A 15,705-nucleotide genomic window follows, 5' to 3' on the forward strand; every position below is an offset into this window, starting at 1 on the left:
TAGTTCCTAACTGAGGATAATACATGACTAATATTTTTTTACAGAAACAAGTTTAAATCAAAATATTTCAGCATGTTCATCCCCAGGGATGTGCACTGATGGTGTTGTCATCAGTGCACATCAGTGAAACTTGGTGGTGGTAGAGCACCTGCCCTTTCTCCTCTAAAAGTGCCCTTTTGACTTCAATTTTTTTTATTTTTTTTATTTTTTTTTATGGTGTGTAGAGTCAAAGACAGCATTTCTGGATTTTGAAGCTTATTTTACCAGAGCTCCACATTTTTGTAATTTAACCTGACAGGACTCTGTCTGCCCCAAATATGCAAATATCTTGTTAAGCAACCTGACAGAACAAAGGGAACAGGAAGAACATGTCCCTCTTCTGTCTGATTTTTACTTCCTTAAAAATGTCCACATCAATTTACGTTTTGCAGCTGTGAGTTTTTTCCATCAAAGTCACCATGCGAAACGAAACACTGCAAATAATTTGGCACGATGCCACACATATTTTGTGCCTGAAACCTGATCGTCTGCTCAGTAATAGGAGCAGATCCCCTCCCCCATGACGTCTTTAAAGTCATAATTTTAAAAAAAATTGCCTAAGCTGGAAAAGGCAGAGACGGCTGATTGTGACATTTATGCGGGTGTGTGTGAAGGCTGGAGTCCAGGTTTTTTGTCAACACACACACACACTGCGCTGCAGGCACTGAACAAGCATCATGCTTCTCTTAACCCTGCTGGTATGTATCACCTGTATTAAAGATTTCAGGTTTAACTCCAGAGGTTCTGCTTTACCTAAATTTATCTTGGGATTCTGATTTAAGTTTGAATCTTGTTTTCTTTTTTTTAAAAAAAAACTTAGACATTTTACATTTTGCTAAGCTATTTTCTTTTTGTTTCTGGTTACGTTTAACTGAAAAAACAAACAAACTTCAATCTTCTCAGAGAAAACATTTCCAGTCAGCCTTTTGGTTTTTCACTTGACAGAAAGCTTGTAGCTGAGCAAAAACAGTTGTGTAGACGCCAGCTTTCATTGCCCTTCAGGTTTGGTTGGCTCTTTATCTTTCAGATATTTTTGCTGCCAAGTCCGTCATGCACAGCGGCGCAGAGCCGCCAGAAGAGAGACTGGATCATCGACTCCTACGAAATAGAAGAAGGGAACCCGGGGCCCTTCCCTTACGAGTTGAGCCAGGTAAAGAAGTCTCAGAAAACTCGTCTTTCTTCGTGTGAAAAAACAAGACGCAAACGCATCGGGGATCCTCCTCTTGAAAACACCGGATCTACCAACACTGCAATTCAGCTGTTTTCACTGCAAATACAGAGATATGCTTTAAACTGAATGACTTATCCTTCTGTATAATTTAATCAGGTGTGAAGGACATGTTCATTCTCGTAAAAGCAGATTGTAAAAACAAAAGTCGTGTTGCAGGTGGCTGTCGACCGCAAATATCAAGTATTCTTCGACTTGAAAGGCCAAGGAGTGGACCAGGACCCGAAGGGAGTCCTCAGAATCGAAGAGTCGACGGGCAAGATTGTTGTCTACAAGCCGGTGGACTTCGAGGAGTACCAAGTGCTAAAGGTTCGTCTTTTACAAACCTTACACAAAACATCTTGGACCGCCAACATCTTCTGCATTTCAGCAGGCGTCAGAATTTGCACCTCAGGGGTCGTGACCCATGAACTTTTCAGTTTCTCACTTACACCGATCTGCTATATATTTTGTAGAATAAATGTGTTTTTGTTTTTGTTAGACTTAAATGGGATCTCAGAACATATCCTGCACATAGCGAAAAGCAATGGATAAATTTTAATATGAAATGCAAAACAATTTTCTTTTTTACTTAACCATTTAGCTGAAATAACATAGCTTGAAGTTATTTGTTTTTGTCAATTTTTAAAATGAAATTGTGCATTGTTTTTTCTTTTTTTTTTTTGCACTTTTGGATGAGAAAGTCCAATTAACCAAACATGTATGGATCCTACAGGACCATACCTACATACTACAAATAGTATGAAGGCATAGAAATGCATTGATTAGTTTTGCCCTACAGTACATATCTGGAAAGATGTCTTCAGTTTTGATAATATTTTTGCACTAAGCAAAAATTGATTCTCTTTCAAACAATAATATAGCCAAAATAATAAATTTGCCAAGTTTGAAGTTAAGCTTTTTTGACTATTTTGGAAGCTTTGAAAACTTTCCTTCTAATTAACTAACTTGGATAAACAAATTGATTTGTACGGGCAAAACTGCTTGGTTTAAATGTGGTCTTGACTCAGAAATATCTGCATCTAGTTGGTGGACAGAATCAGCATTTTATTCAGTCTTTTGTTTACTTGGTAACTTTGCTTCTCTGTGGATGTGTAGCTAAGTTTTGAAGCCAAGAAGCAGGAGGACCAGTCTATTGACACTCGACTAGGAATTGAGATTACAATTCGGGACATCAATGACAACCCGCCACTCTTCGATGTCGATCTGTATAACGTCACAGTTGAAGAGGCTCTTTATCAAGGTACAACGGTTCAGCAGGTCTCCTGTTTTTTGTGTTTTACTCTGTTGTAAACCTTTTTTTGTTAAATCATTGATCCTCTGCAGGCTCCCATCTCCTCACCGTATTTGCCAGTGACAGAGATAAACCAAATACCCGCAACTCAACTTTCCACTACGCCATCAAGTCAGTTTCCCCAGAGTCTTCAAACATCGAATTTGTTCTCAAAGAAACTGGAGGGCTTTCGTTTAAAGGCTGTTTTGATTATGAGGCAAGACACTCCCTTTTTCTAAACAGATCAGGAATAGTTGCATTGAAAGGTAAACAATAGCACAGCTATTTCCAGTTCGCCTACATCGCACCTGACAAGAAAAAATTTCACAACATATGGTGTGTATCCAAGCATTGAGGGTGTGCTCACTCCGAGTGCTGTCTGACAATACAGAAAGTATGCTTAAAAAAGTCTTATGAAAGAAGAATGAAAATTAGCTGGAAGGAAAACCTTTATCTGCTGCACCGCTCTTGATCTATGTCTGAGGGAGGAGCGCAGAATTCCAGAGAAAACTACCTTTTTTTTTCCTCCACACCCTTTACACTAACGAGGCTGTCTCTTCTTACACCATAGGTGGCCAGAGAGCACAGGTTGGTGATAGAGGCTATTGACCATGGTGAGGTCATCCAGCTGTCCAGTTCAACCACAGTTGTCATCAAAGTGGCGGACAGTAATGACCACCTTCCAGTCATCATTGGTCAAACGGTAGGCAACCAGGCTCACGTCATGGTCACCTTTTCCTTCATCAAACCTGAGTGGGTTTGAGACTGATCTTCCTTCAGACAATCATGGGCTTTCAACCTTGTTTAAACAAACGTTTGGAAGCCAACAGTGTTTTCATAAAGACTTCTCTTACTCCTACTGGTTTTATAATTACTTTGGGTTTCATTTTGGAGATGATGTTGTTAAAACCAGCTACGCTTTGCTGTTGAAAAACAACTGCTTGCTGGAGGCGTGGAGTGGACTCTGTTAAGTTTTCAGTTTTACCCAGTTGTTGACTTTGAAGAGTGCCAAGCCACGCAAGATGGCTGCTAATGTTAATTCAGTGTTTACAGGCATGGCCAACATAGACTGAACAGTTTTGTTCATTTCCTCCACAGCCATTGCTAAAACTACAAGCAGACTACAACAGTGCAGAAAATTAACGTCATTGTTCATAACCTTCTGTCGACTATTGGACTTGTTTAAATTCTACCAGAGATATCCAGCTCAATGGGAGAAATCAGAAGGCGCAGAAAGGGAGATGAGAATCGAGCAGAATGGCAAGAGATGTTTCAAAGCCAGTGACATGTACTGAGACCGCAGAGACAGACGTGTGAAACGCTGAAACATTTTGTTACATTTGGATAATCTCACAATTAAATTCTTAGAATAACCAGAGTTTAAATTTGCCTACAGTTAATTCAATTCAGTTTAATCCACAATAAGAAACCACAAATACATTTCTAACCAACTCAGTGTTGTTGTATAAACTTGTATTAATATGTTTCCAATATATGCAATTGACTCATAGAAATCCATAACTTCATGTTTCGGAAATAAATCTGCACTGGACAAAGAGGCCTGTTGCTGTCTGCCGTTAGGTTGGATAAGGAATCTTGTTTATGTTTTCTCCACACAATGAGGACTTAAAAGAATAATAAAAAAAAAGATGTCCAAAACTAAATAACTTAAAGCAAAGAGTATCATTTGGCAGGCACCGATCTCTATGACAACTATTATTGATGCTATCCACATGCAAACTGGTGGTCTGGTAGTGATACCATTTTTTTTTCTGTCCTATAAACACCAAAGAAAGCACATCAAGTCTGCTAAACGTAACAGGGACTTTAACTGAAGTCCTGCGGTTTGGTCACACAAAGCTAATATTTCTGTTACATTATTGAACATCAGACTTTTGCTTCAAGAAGTGACACATCTATACTTTACCTTCCGATACATTTAAAGCTGTTGCATACGTTATTTGGCCTGTGCCACGTCCAGACCTGTTGCCATTTCTTTGTCGATACATGTGTAATTTTCTAGACCCACCGCTGACGTCCTCACATGTACACCTATGCAGGAAATGTTTTTGATATGCCAACATGCAGGGAAAGAAAGGGAACAGTGGTGTGGATTTAGACGGAGCTTTTCAGCAACAAACACTCCAACCCTAATCCTAAAAAGAAAGAAAGAAGGTTTACGGAAAACTATTTTTCGAATGAACATGACCAGCACTGCACCCCTATACCTGCACACCTTTTTAAAACATCAAACACACATAGTTTAGATACCTTAGCACTTGAGTCAGATAAATTCCAAGTCAGTATGTGTGATGTGCTTTATGTGCTCCTGACTGTAACTTTAAGGCTAACACGTTTAGTTGGTTAACTTGAGACACTCCTATTTACCTCTGAATGTTTACCTTTACATTGAATTTAAACAACAGGGCTCAGGCAAAGTGAAGGAAAACGAGGTCGGAGTCTCTCCTCTGCGCCTCCATGTGCTGGACAAAGACAAGACGCATAGAAAAGCCTGGAGAGCCAAATACACCATTCAAGGAGACAAGGGAGGATACTTCAAGATGGAGACAAACGAAGAGACTAATGATGGGATTTTGACTGTTGTGAAAGTAAGAAGTGTTTGTACTAAACGATGTTGCTTCTATTTTTTTAATATTTGATTAAATGTTTTTTTAAATTACAATTCAACTAAAAAGAGATTTTATTTTAGCCATTAGACTTTGAAAACGGAGCAATGAAAAACCTGAAGATATCGGTCACAAATGAGGCGCCGTACTTCTCCTGCAAAGTGAAAAGGCAGCTGTCCCGTGGCCCCTGGGATGTTGATTTCACTGATGAGCAAATCGGTGGCATGAGGGTTCAGCCTAACACCACAACAGTTGTCATCGAGGTAGAGGACGTGAACGACCCCCCAAACTTCGTCGTGACCGTCAAAGAGGCCAACCTGAAGGAGGATGCGCCAATCGGAACCTGGGTGGAAAAAGTGACCGCTGTGGATCGAGATGCCACTGCTTCAAGCGACTTCATGTAAGGTGTCTCTTTTTGTAAATATGGGGAGCAATGGCCAACTGCTTTGAGGTTATAGAGTTTAGAGTGCTTTGAACAATATGAAAATTTGTAAAACAAAACCAAGGGAGAGAGAGAGAGAGAGATGTGGAAAACTGAAGAACTATGACGTTCAGCTTCAGAGGAAAGTTGCATTGTAGATTTGGCTTCTTCTCTGCCTCCCATTAGACCAAGGAAGGCCAACAATCACTGCGAACTTTTCCAGAATGGACAATTTGCCAGCCAGCCCCTTGCTCAACAGTCACTCAGAAATCCCCTTCGAAGGAATATGGTGTATAAACGTGTCCTTAAAAACACCAGTATAAACCTTAGCTTCAAGTTCAAAAACACCATCGTTCAGCTCAAAGTTGTGAAGAATGTGACGTACATTCATGAACGCGGGCATGCAGAGCACTGACCGTCACTGGGAGGGAGGCAATGGTAGTGTGGTGGGTGCACTGGGAAGCAATCGACGGGCCGTCATTTATGTCAGGACCACAACTGTTCACGAATTCGGATTGTTCAGAACATTTGCATTTTGAATTTCAATTTAGCATCTTTTTACGTTAAAGTGAGTTGCGTTTGTCAACAGCTACAAAGTGGGACATGATCCAGGAGGCTGGATGAATATTGATCCCCAAACTGGAAACATCACTACCAGAAAGATGGTGGACAGGGAATCTGACCATGTTGTCAACGGCGTTTACACCGTAATACTGCATGCAGTGGATAAAGGTAATCACAATTTCTATAATCCTCATAGCGTTAAAAATCTCCATTGTGAAAGCACAATTTTCTACTTTTAACAGGTGAGCCACCCATGACAGGCACAGCTACACTGCAGATCCATGTTATTGATGTGAATGACAACGTACCAGAACTGAAGGTGAACCATGTGGTTGTCTGCATGTCCGACAACCAAACTTCTACCAACATCTCAGCCACTGATCTAGACGCTTCTCCGTATGGAGGGCCTTTCAAATTTGAGCTGCTTGGGGACGTCAAAGGACAATGGAAACTGGATCCATTTTACGGTAAAACTGAGATAAAACGTAGAAAAATCTCAACACAGCGACACAATCCAAGCACCTCAACAAGCTTTGCTTTTGTTCTTGTAGGTTTCACAGCAGGCCTGGTGAGGCATTCTAGTGTGGCTGTTGGTCTTTACACTCTTCGAGTGAAGGTGTCGGACCTGCAGGGGACGTATGGCATTTACAAGCTGAACGTCAACGTGTGCTCCTGCTTGGAGCACCACTGCCGCAATCTGAACTTGACGATTAGCAGCTCTGGTGCTGTAGCCGTTGCACTGCTGCTTGCAATAACTTTATTCTTGCGTAAGAAATGAAAGCATTTATCTTTAGACCATCCTGGAAATGTGACAACTCCTGTAAAATTACTTTTTTTTTTTTGCAGTGGCGGTGTTGGCTCTAATTACCATCTCCTGCAAACCAGTGTTTAGCCCCATGCCCGTAGACGAAACCTCTGAAGTTAATGGATACCTAATGAGTTCAAACGAAGAAGCACCAGGGAGTGATATTAAGGTTTCACACGAGAAACACTCAAAAATGTGACTTATTTTAGTACAAATCTCATTAATTGTTTCCTATTCCTACCTATTTCGGAAAGTAGGTAGAGAGTAAATTACATCTTTTTTACAAGTCAGTCTAGAAAGTTTGATGTTTGTCTCTCACTTCCACAGGGTAGAGGAGACAGCTTCGTCAGTAGCAACTCATGGAGATACAGTACGAATAAACACTTGAACAAGGTAATCTGCACCATATGATCTTCAGATTCAATTTGAACATTCAGTTTTCTCCCCTCGCATCTACACATCTGGACTTCTCGGCCTGCTACTTGTAGTTTTGGACTTTCAAAAGTGAGATTGTGAGATTCTCTTTCTAGGTTAAAATTAAATATCTCACTTATAGTAGACGACTCTCTCTTTAAAGTAACATAGATACATAGATCCAGAATGGTTTTCAGAGGCTGAAGCCAGCAGTGACAGGGAGCAGTGAACACTATTTTATGAACCTTAGCACATTGTCAATGTTTGTTTTAGGCGTTTGCATATTTATTTTCAGCTTTATTGTCCTAAAATTCAAACTGAGATCCTGATTTTTTTGTAGAGAGCATAATTGTTAAACCCAAAATTATTCATATCCCTGGCAGATTTAGATTCAAGTTCCTCTTTCACTAAGAGAGAACTTTCTTGTTGGTACAAGTCTCAAACTCTAATTAGGAATAGCATATCACAACTTAAAACAATTATTCGCATTTAGTCAATCAAACCCTTCTAATCGTTAACCAGCCTTTGCATTTTTATGGATATTGTTTCTTAAAATTTGTCTAGTGATGAGCTCCATGTCTTAGATTTTGGACGGCCTCCTTGCCATCACCCTAATGCTTAGTTCAATCTCTGGATTCAAATAAATGCTGTGGCTCAGCCACTTGAGATGGTTCTCTTCCAGTTCGCTTATTGTAAAATTAAAATTCGTTAAATTCAAATCTTCCAGGGGTATGAATAGTTTTATGCTCAAATGTAATGGTTAGATGTTAGACAATACGACCAATTCAACATAAAACAATCAGCCACTGACGCCAATGGCACGTAAGTTACCAGCAACTTTCAACAAAAGCACAAAGCACATGTACATTCAGCACTTAACTCCATGCTGGGCAGGACGTCCTAACAGACGTCCAACTCACACCAGGACAAATGCACTAAAAGCAATTTTGGCAAAATAAGTTTGAGAAATACCTCAATTTGCCCTTACAACGGAAGCCTAGTGACTTCAAACGCTGAAGCAGCAGGGAGTGATATTAAGGTTACACATGAGAAACACTCAAAAATGTGACTCATTTTTGTACAAATCTCAACTGTTTAGATACCTTAGCACTTGAGTCAGATAAATTCCAAGTCAGTATGTGTGATGTGCTTTATGTGCTCCTGACTGTAACTTTAAGGCTAACACGTTTAGTTGGTTAACTTGAGACACTCCTATTTACCTCTGAATGTTTACAATCATCTTTACATTGAATTTAAACAACAGGGCTCAGGCAAAGTGAAGGAAAACGAGGTCGGAGTCTCTCCTCTGCACCTCCATGTGATGGACAAAGACAAGACAGATAGCAAATCCTGGACAGCCAAATACACCATTCAAGGAGACAAGGGAGGACACTTGAAGCTAGAGACAAATGAAGAGACTAATGATGGGATTTTGACTGTTGAGAAAGTAAGAAGTGTTTGTACTTAACGATGTTGCTTCTATTTTTTTAATATTTGATTAAATGTTTTAAACACTCAAATGTGACTTATTTTTGTACAAATCTCATCAACTGTTTCTTATTTCTTGCAAAGTTAGGGGAATTTTCACTACATGAGCAATCTGAAAACGTGAGGGTTTCAGATGAATTTACACAAGACATTTGGAAAGTAGGTAGAGAGTAAATTACATTTTTTTTACAAGTCAGTCTAGAAAGTTTGATGTTTGTCTCTCACTTCCACAGGGTAGAGGACACAGCTTCAGGACATTTAAACACTTGAACAAGGTAATCTGCACCATATGATCTTCAGATTCAATTTGAACATTCAGTTTTCTCCCCTCGCATCTACACATCTGGACTTCTCGGCCAACGGCTACATCTTCCTGATAAACACCTGCTACTTGTAGTTTTGGACTTTCAAAAGTGAGATCGTGAGATTCTCTTTCTAGGTTAAAATTAATATTCACTTAGACAACTCTAAACAGATGCATAGATCCAGAATGGTTTTCAGAGGCTGAAGCCAGCAGTGACAGGTAGAGTTTACATGAATGCTATTTTATGAACCTTAGTGCATTGTCAATGTTTGAATTAGGTGTTTACATATTTATTTTCAGCTTTATTGTACTAAAATTCAAACTGAGATCCTGATTTTTTGTAGAGAGCATAACTGTTACACCCAAAATTATTCATATCCCTGGCAGATTTAGATTCATGTTCCTTTTTCACCAAGAAAGTTCTCTTGGTGAAAAACAAACTCGAATCTAAATAGTCTCAACCTATAAAAATGGGTTCCCAATTAGAAATAGCATATCACAACTTAAAAGAATTATTCTCATTTAGCCAATCAAATTTTTCTAATTGGGTTTGATTGGCTAATCAACTCACACCTGGACAAATACAGTTTTGGCAAAATAAGTTTGAGAAATACCTCAATTTGTTTGAAGACTGTAGCAACTGGCAACTTTAGGACTCGAGAGAATATCAGAGAAATCTGAAAAATATATTGTGCAAAGGCACCAGAAATCATTCACAGAAAGTCTAAGAAATTTAATGTTTACTGCAGTACATGCAGATACTTTGCATGTATTGTATAGTCTCGGTTGAAGTTGCTTTCAAGCATTTCCTGCACAGAATTAGTTTGAAAACCAAGTTTGACCACATCAGATTTAGGCAGGAGGGCAATTTGACAAGCACAATCTGTATCTAGTTTCATAAGTTTCCCAATTTCATCAGATCACTAAAATCAGATTATGTGCAGAAAATGACAATTTATATGGAAAATTACATTAAGGGGATCAAGCCACCTTTGATTTTCATGTGAAAGAAAAATGGAAGAAAGTCAACAAAAGTGATTCAAGTTGGTGCTATGCTGGCTACAATATTCTGTTTAAATGTTTCAGTCACCAACGCCAACCTACAGTTCCTGTATAAATCACACAATTCAAACACTGCAACAGTTTAAAGGTTTATCCAGTGATGGGAGTTGGATTTGGTTTAAAGACTAGGCATCAACTTGTGCTTCCAGGACAAACCAATTTGACTGAAATTAGGATGCCAAGACAGATTCCATCCAAGATATAAACTTCACCACCTCTTAGAATACCAAATGTAAAATGTCTGGGTCACCTCATTAAAATAAACTTCACTTTTTAAAGAGTGAAGAATGCAACGCTGCGAGCAGCTACCAGATGTCTGATGAAATACTACTTCTCCTTCAGAGGGTTAGTATCACAAAACGCTCCAAAACTTGAACATGAATTAGCCCTTACAACTTCCCTTCCCCCCCCCCTCCCTCTCTCTCTCCACAGAGGATCTCTTCTTTACAGGAACCAATGGCTGAGCTGCTTGATTATGAACCTCAAACCTATGCAGAGGAGGGGGAACCCTATAGTCCTGCAGATCTGGGTTACCTCGACATTTCTGAGAACTACTCGCTTCATAAAGTCCTTGAGAATTTAGGCCCAGAGTTTAATGAACTGGCCAACTGTATTAGAAATCACAACCACAGGGACTAAAACCACCTTCACACAACATACAGTTGAATAGCAACTGTTGCACATTTCTCCACTTTTAATCTTTTACAAGGAGCAGAAAAAAAAAATCCAATGCCAAGAAAAATTGTTTCAAGACCATTTGAGTTACACATAAATCAATACACTGAACAGAAATACTATCCTGATCAAGGGACATTCAATACTGCCTTCTTCTAGTACACAGCTGCTGGATTAAAAAGAAATTGCTCCCATTTCATGTAAACAAGCCAAAGCTTAAACATTAAATGAAAATACACAAGTCAGACAGATAGATTTAAAGTAGAAAACGATATTTACAGTAGCATTAACAAAAAGGTTTTCACACCCTCCCACTGCCAATCTTGGCGAGGGTTTGCCGATCTGTGCTGCCCTCTGCTTTGTGGCCACGTCCCCTGAATGCTCTCCCCCTCAGAAAGCGACCAGGGACTCCGAACGTTTCCATGTTCAGCTTTTTCTCCTCCGCCCAGGTAGTTCTCCTAGGGAGGTCACATTGGGCAAAAATTAAAAATCAGACGAGCGCAGAGCAAACTGGTACCAATTCAGATTGGCAGCCTGAAGTACCTGGGTTTAGGGTCTGCTGAGATGTTGTCAAAGAAACATTTAGCTTTGTTATAATACTTCTCTGCAAGAGTTTCCTCCTGTAGCTCATGCTTTGAGTCCTGGTCCTCTCCAGAGTCCAGTTTCTCACCTGCTAAAAGAAAAAATAAACTTTTTTTTACCAGTTTTACCAATCTGACATAGATGACCTGAACTTACCTTTAGCCTCCTTTGTCAGATGATCTCTAAACTGAGCATTCGCAGTTTCAAAGTCAAAATCTGCCTCAAACTCCAAAGCTGTGACTTGAGAGTTTTTCGCCAAGAGCTGGCCACGGCTTCTGGTCCTGGGCCTGCGACTGCCTACGAATGCGCATCAGAACCAACTCAAATTTGACTGTTTTAAACTGGCCACAACTTCACCCTGGAAAAAATGTTACCTAGTTCATTTCCTTCAGTCAAAAGAAGCAGCGTCACATCAAGTTGCTTCTACTTGCCTGAGTCTAAGGCTTTACTGGAGTGGTAATCAGGACGTTTAGAGTACAAAATAAAAGATGGATTTTTTTCCTGTTTTTAATGAAGACATGATAGACGACTGCTTCGTTTTCACACCAACTCCATACCACTGCAAGGCATTTTAAATTTTATGGATTTTCATGCAACTTTTACACACACACCTTTCAAAAATAGTGTCATAGCTGAACCTTTAAGCACATCAGACTTCACAGAATGCCTTACCCAAACACTGGCTTTCGTATATTTCCGTGATTACTTTACATTCACACATACAGACCTGGCATAAATAGTGCATCTTTTTTTTAGTCGTGTTTTAGAATGAATTAAAGAATTTGTAAAAAGAATTTGCAGAAATGGTTAAAAGAAAAAAAGAAAGAAAAAAAAAGGATGTGACCCCTGTGAGACATCCTAAATCTGACCCCTCATTTTTTCAAGTGTTCTGGGAGGGGGAAAAAAAAAAAAAAAAAAAAAAAAAAAGCATTTCATACCTTGTTTTTGTCTTGTTTTCTGATAATCAGCACCTTGGCCTTGCACCTTCACTGCAGCTGGTTTTGATGCTTGACCTGAAGAGCAAATAGAAAAAAAAAAACTTTTCTAAGTTGTTTGGTGCAATGATAGTTGTGTCCAGGCTTCAGAGTAGATATTTATTTTAATTAAACTAAACATGGGGAGTTTACAAGTGATCTGAACTGGAGCCATTCATATTTTTTTCTGTATTTTTTTTCCTGTGATTGTCACATGTGATGTGAATAAAATTATTGGAGTCATTTGTGAAAGTTTGATTCTGCTTACTTGTGGGAACATTCTCCTTCTCAACCCGTGAAGCATCTCGTGGGGGGCCCCTGGACGGACGAACAGGAATCCTGCTCTGCGGCGGGGTTGGAGCCTTTCCCCTCCTCTGTGCGGCTGAGGCCAAAGGCACGGTTTGAACCGCCTGCTCCACCGTAGGTGCCCTTCTGGCTGTACCGTGAAGTCCTGGCACTAGGAGAACAAAAAAAAAAAAGAAAAGAAAAAGAAAGGCACATAACCAAAAAAACTCGGCACTAAATTTTCAAGATGGAAGGTTCTGTACTTAGGCCTAGAGCTGCATTGTACTGCTGAGTCAGCAAAGAGCCAGCAGCCAGTTGGTTAAAGGTGGGCATCATTTCTCTGTATGGACTCCAACGTGGGTGGTATCCAGAAGGTGGGCCCATGGATGACTGAGTTAAAAAAAAAAAGAAAAGAAAAAGAAATAAAATAATGATAAATTGCTCAGTACAATTTTTATAGATAAAATTAAAAACAGGAAAGAACGAGCTATCTAACCAATTTAACAGAAACCTTATTCAATAGAACAGTCAATTTTAAGTCCAGATAAAAGTTAATTCTGGAAGCAAAAATTGGAAGCATTTTGAAAAAAATTCTCTTTTCCCCTAATTTTAAAGCCTTCTTTTTACACGTTCGTTCATACTACTAATTAAACACGGTCCCTCCCCACCTTCTTCAAATCAGACAAAATTGGTGTCAATCAACTCAACTGTTTGTGCAGCAAATTTTTTTGCTTGTGCTGCTTTGGCTTTGAAAATATTAATGAAAATGTAAAGGTCAGAAGGTCAACCAGCCCCCTCACTTTTACCAAATCAAAATTACCTTTAAACTTTCATTAATATCTTCAAAGCCAAAGCAGCACAAACAAAATTTTTGCTGCACAAACATTTGACACCAGCTTTGTCTGATTTGAAGATGGCTCCTTCCTCTTCTACATTTGGGCCAATCAGAATGCCATGAAAAACTCAGTAGGTTCATATGGACGAGAGAAGAAAAAAATTGCATTTCCCCACTATGTAAACATTAAACATAGCCTTAGACGTTTAGGTTAACAGTTGGTTTGAACCATTTCACAATAGACTGTAGCACATCGAATTTACACTTTTTTTAAAGCAGAAATTTAAAAAGACAACTCTGTACATATTAAGTTGAATCATTTATCAGAATGTGGCAGTTTTGGCCTTCCATACAATTATCGAGCCTATACTGCTGCGAGCTAATTAACTAGCATACCTGAACAATGGCAGGATCTCGGGGTAGCCCATGGTGTGGTTTTGGGGGTTCAGACACAGTAATATCTTTGATATCACTTCCTCTGAATATTATATATTCAAATATCTCATCTTTTGGAGGCACTGGTCTCTCCGTGTGCCGGTTCTCTGTACCATAGGATTTAACTGGTTGAAGAAAGCATACGTTTCTTTAGAATATATACCAAATAACCGACAAAAGCTGACAAGAGTTGTTAAGAAGTAGTATATTAAAATATTAAATAAGCGGTGCTTACACTTACCTTTGGCCAAAGCAACGGTGGACCTCTCCGTGTCCACAGAAGACAGTATGCCTTCATATCGAATCTGGGCCTTCGAAATCAAACTTATCTTACTGCCAATATAAGGAGTTCCACCTCCGGCACTCATATTTGCAGTAAACGTTTTTTTTTTTTTTTAATTGAAATAAACGAAGCAATAAACAACAAATGAATAAATAGCGACACCCAGACATGAACTGCTTTATGTGCAATTACTGTGCACCTGTGCGCTTTATAGGATTGAATCTCCTCGCAGATGAACGAGCCACCTGTGCATAATCCAGGGTTAGTTCGTTTAACTCTCCAGCGTACGCCGACACAGACGTTGAGAAACTATTTGCGATTTGTTTCTTATTAAATCAAAGACAGGCATCGTACAACTTCTATTTGTGAACATAGTCCTTTAATGTTGATGAAAATAATGTAAGAAATTGGCAGAACTTTATCGTTTTAGACTTAAATAAACAAATAGTGACACATTATGTCTACTGCAAGATTAAAAACGGACTTCTTAATACTCTGGTACTATAGCTTCACAGAGTGGCACTGAATTAAACACTAAGTATATATATACACATGTGTGTGTGTAGGGGGGGTGCAGGGGGTGTGTGCGTGTGTGTGTGTGTGTGTGTGTGTGTCCATATATATGTAGATATCACTGTAAATATATATATTTTTTATGTTTGTATTGTACATTTCTTACAATGTTTGCAATGTGAGAAACTGTGGTGACACTATATTCAACATTTTTGATAAATTTATTTCAAAACACTGTTGTAACAAGTAATCAGGATGCCAGTTAATTGTTAATTGTGTCGTGATTTCATGATACATAGAAAGTATCTTTTTAGCTTTAATTACAAAATCATAGTTATCCATATTGAGGAACATTATTATTAAAAACTGGTTGTATTTCAAGAATTTTTATTTACTTTTTTACTTCTGCTTAAAGTATCTAAAAAAGCTGTATTTAGAGTCAGAATCTTTTTCCTGAGTCAGTGAAGTACTGCTGAGTCCATTGGATGAGAAAAAGTTGTTCTACTCCTGGACTAAGCATAGATTTGAGTTACTTCTTCCACTAAAAGGTTGACTCCATCCAACTCATTGCATTAACAGGGTGTGTGAAATATGTCTGCAATCACTCACAAAAACAGACATATGTGGGAAATACACTACGTGATTTTCTTAAGAGTGTCTTGCCCCAGCTGCAAAGAGGTTCTACATTATTTTTTCCAATAAATAATTGAAAACTTATGCAGCTGACAAAGCTTTTTTTCCAGGCTGGGCTAAGTACCCAAAGGTTCAAGATCCTAAAAACGCCCCTGGATGCAGATAAAAACACATATTACTAATAAGGGATTTGTCGTATTGATGCTTTAAGTCACGAATATAACAACATTTCTTGTTGTGTATAAAAGTCAGCGCAGAGATGCTT

General features: G+C 38.9%; 2 protein-coding genes across 3 annotated transcripts; one reads left to right on the forward strand and one right to left on the reverse strand.

Annotated features, from left to right (window-relative positions):
- The first annotated feature begins 131 nt into the window (after positions 1-131).
- cdh27 (cadherin 27) lies at positions 132-10,994 on the forward strand. The gene is made up of 18 exons (XM_007563392.2): positions 132-737; positions 1,067-1,189; positions 1,427-1,576; positions 2,366-2,510; positions 2,594-2,757; positions 3,112-3,243; positions 4,967-5,149; positions 5,251-5,567; positions 6,178-6,320; positions 6,395-6,619; positions 6,704-6,919; positions 6,999-7,126; positions 7,285-7,350; positions 8,636-8,818; positions 8,944-9,018; positions 9,093-9,134; positions 10,505-10,570; positions 10,658-10,994. The coding sequence occupies exons 1-18, from the start codon at positions 717-719 to the stop codon at positions 10,862-10,864; spliced, it is 2,586 nt and encodes an 861-aa protein (XP_007563454.1). The 5' UTR covers positions 132-716; the 3' UTR covers positions 10,865-10,994.
- On the reverse strand, positions 10,883-14,491 carry LOC103145800 (protein LSM14 homolog B-like). 2 transcript variants are annotated; one of them, XM_007563391.2, is made up of 8 exons: positions 14,253-14,491; positions 13,973-14,136; positions 13,005-13,131; positions 12,725-12,913; positions 12,421-12,495; positions 11,639-11,779; positions 11,444-11,570; positions 10,883-11,358 (listed from the first exon to the last, which is right to left on the reverse strand). In XM_007563391.2, the coding sequence occupies exons 1-8, from the start codon at positions 14,377-14,379 to the stop codon at positions 11,202-11,204; spliced, it is 1,107 nt and encodes a 368-aa protein (XP_007563453.1). In that variant the 5' UTR covers positions 14,380-14,491; the 3' UTR covers positions 10,883-11,201. The 2 variants fall into 2 exon arrangements, with proteins under 2 accessions (XP_007563453.1, XP_007563452.1); XM_007563390.2 differs by having other exon boundaries at positions 10,888-11,358; positions 11,444-11,573; positions 14,253-14,490.
- Positions 14,492-15,705: the final 1,214 nt, after the last annotated feature.

This window comes from Poecilia formosa, unplaced genomic scaffold (assembly GCF_000485575.1).
Source record: "Poecilia formosa unplaced genomic scaffold, Poecilia_formosa-5.1.2 Scaffold147, whole genome shotgun sequence".
In the NCBI taxonomy this organism is placed as follows: Eukaryota; Metazoa; Chordata; class Actinopteri; order Cyprinodontiformes; family Poeciliidae; genus Poecilia; species Poecilia formosa.

Bases quoted from the DNA above. Each gene is read 5' to 3' on its own strand.
- LOC103145800 (XM_007563390.2), bottom strand. From the start codon at position 14,379: ATGAGTGCCGGAGGTGGAACTCCTTATATTGGCAGTAAGATAAGTTTG. The intron at 14,137-14,252 runs GTAAGTGTAAGC...TTCTTCAACCAG, and splicing joins CACCGTTGCTTTGGCCAAAG to TTAAATCCTATGGTACAGAG. The intron at 11,359-11,443 runs GTACTTCAGGCT...TGACCTCCCTAG, and splicing joins TCAGCAGACCCTAAACCCAG to GAGAACTACCTGGGCGGAGG.
- cdh27 (XM_007563392.2), top strand. From the start codon at position 717: ATGCTTCTCTTAACCCTGCTG. The intron at 2,758-3,111 runs GCAAGACACTCC...CTTACACCATAG, and splicing joins AAGGCTGTTTTGATTATGAG to GTGGCCAGAGAGCACAGGTT. The intron at 5,568-6,177 runs GTAAGGTGTCTC...GTTTGTCAACAG, and splicing joins ACTGCTTCAAGCGACTTCAT to CTACAAAGTGGGACATGATC.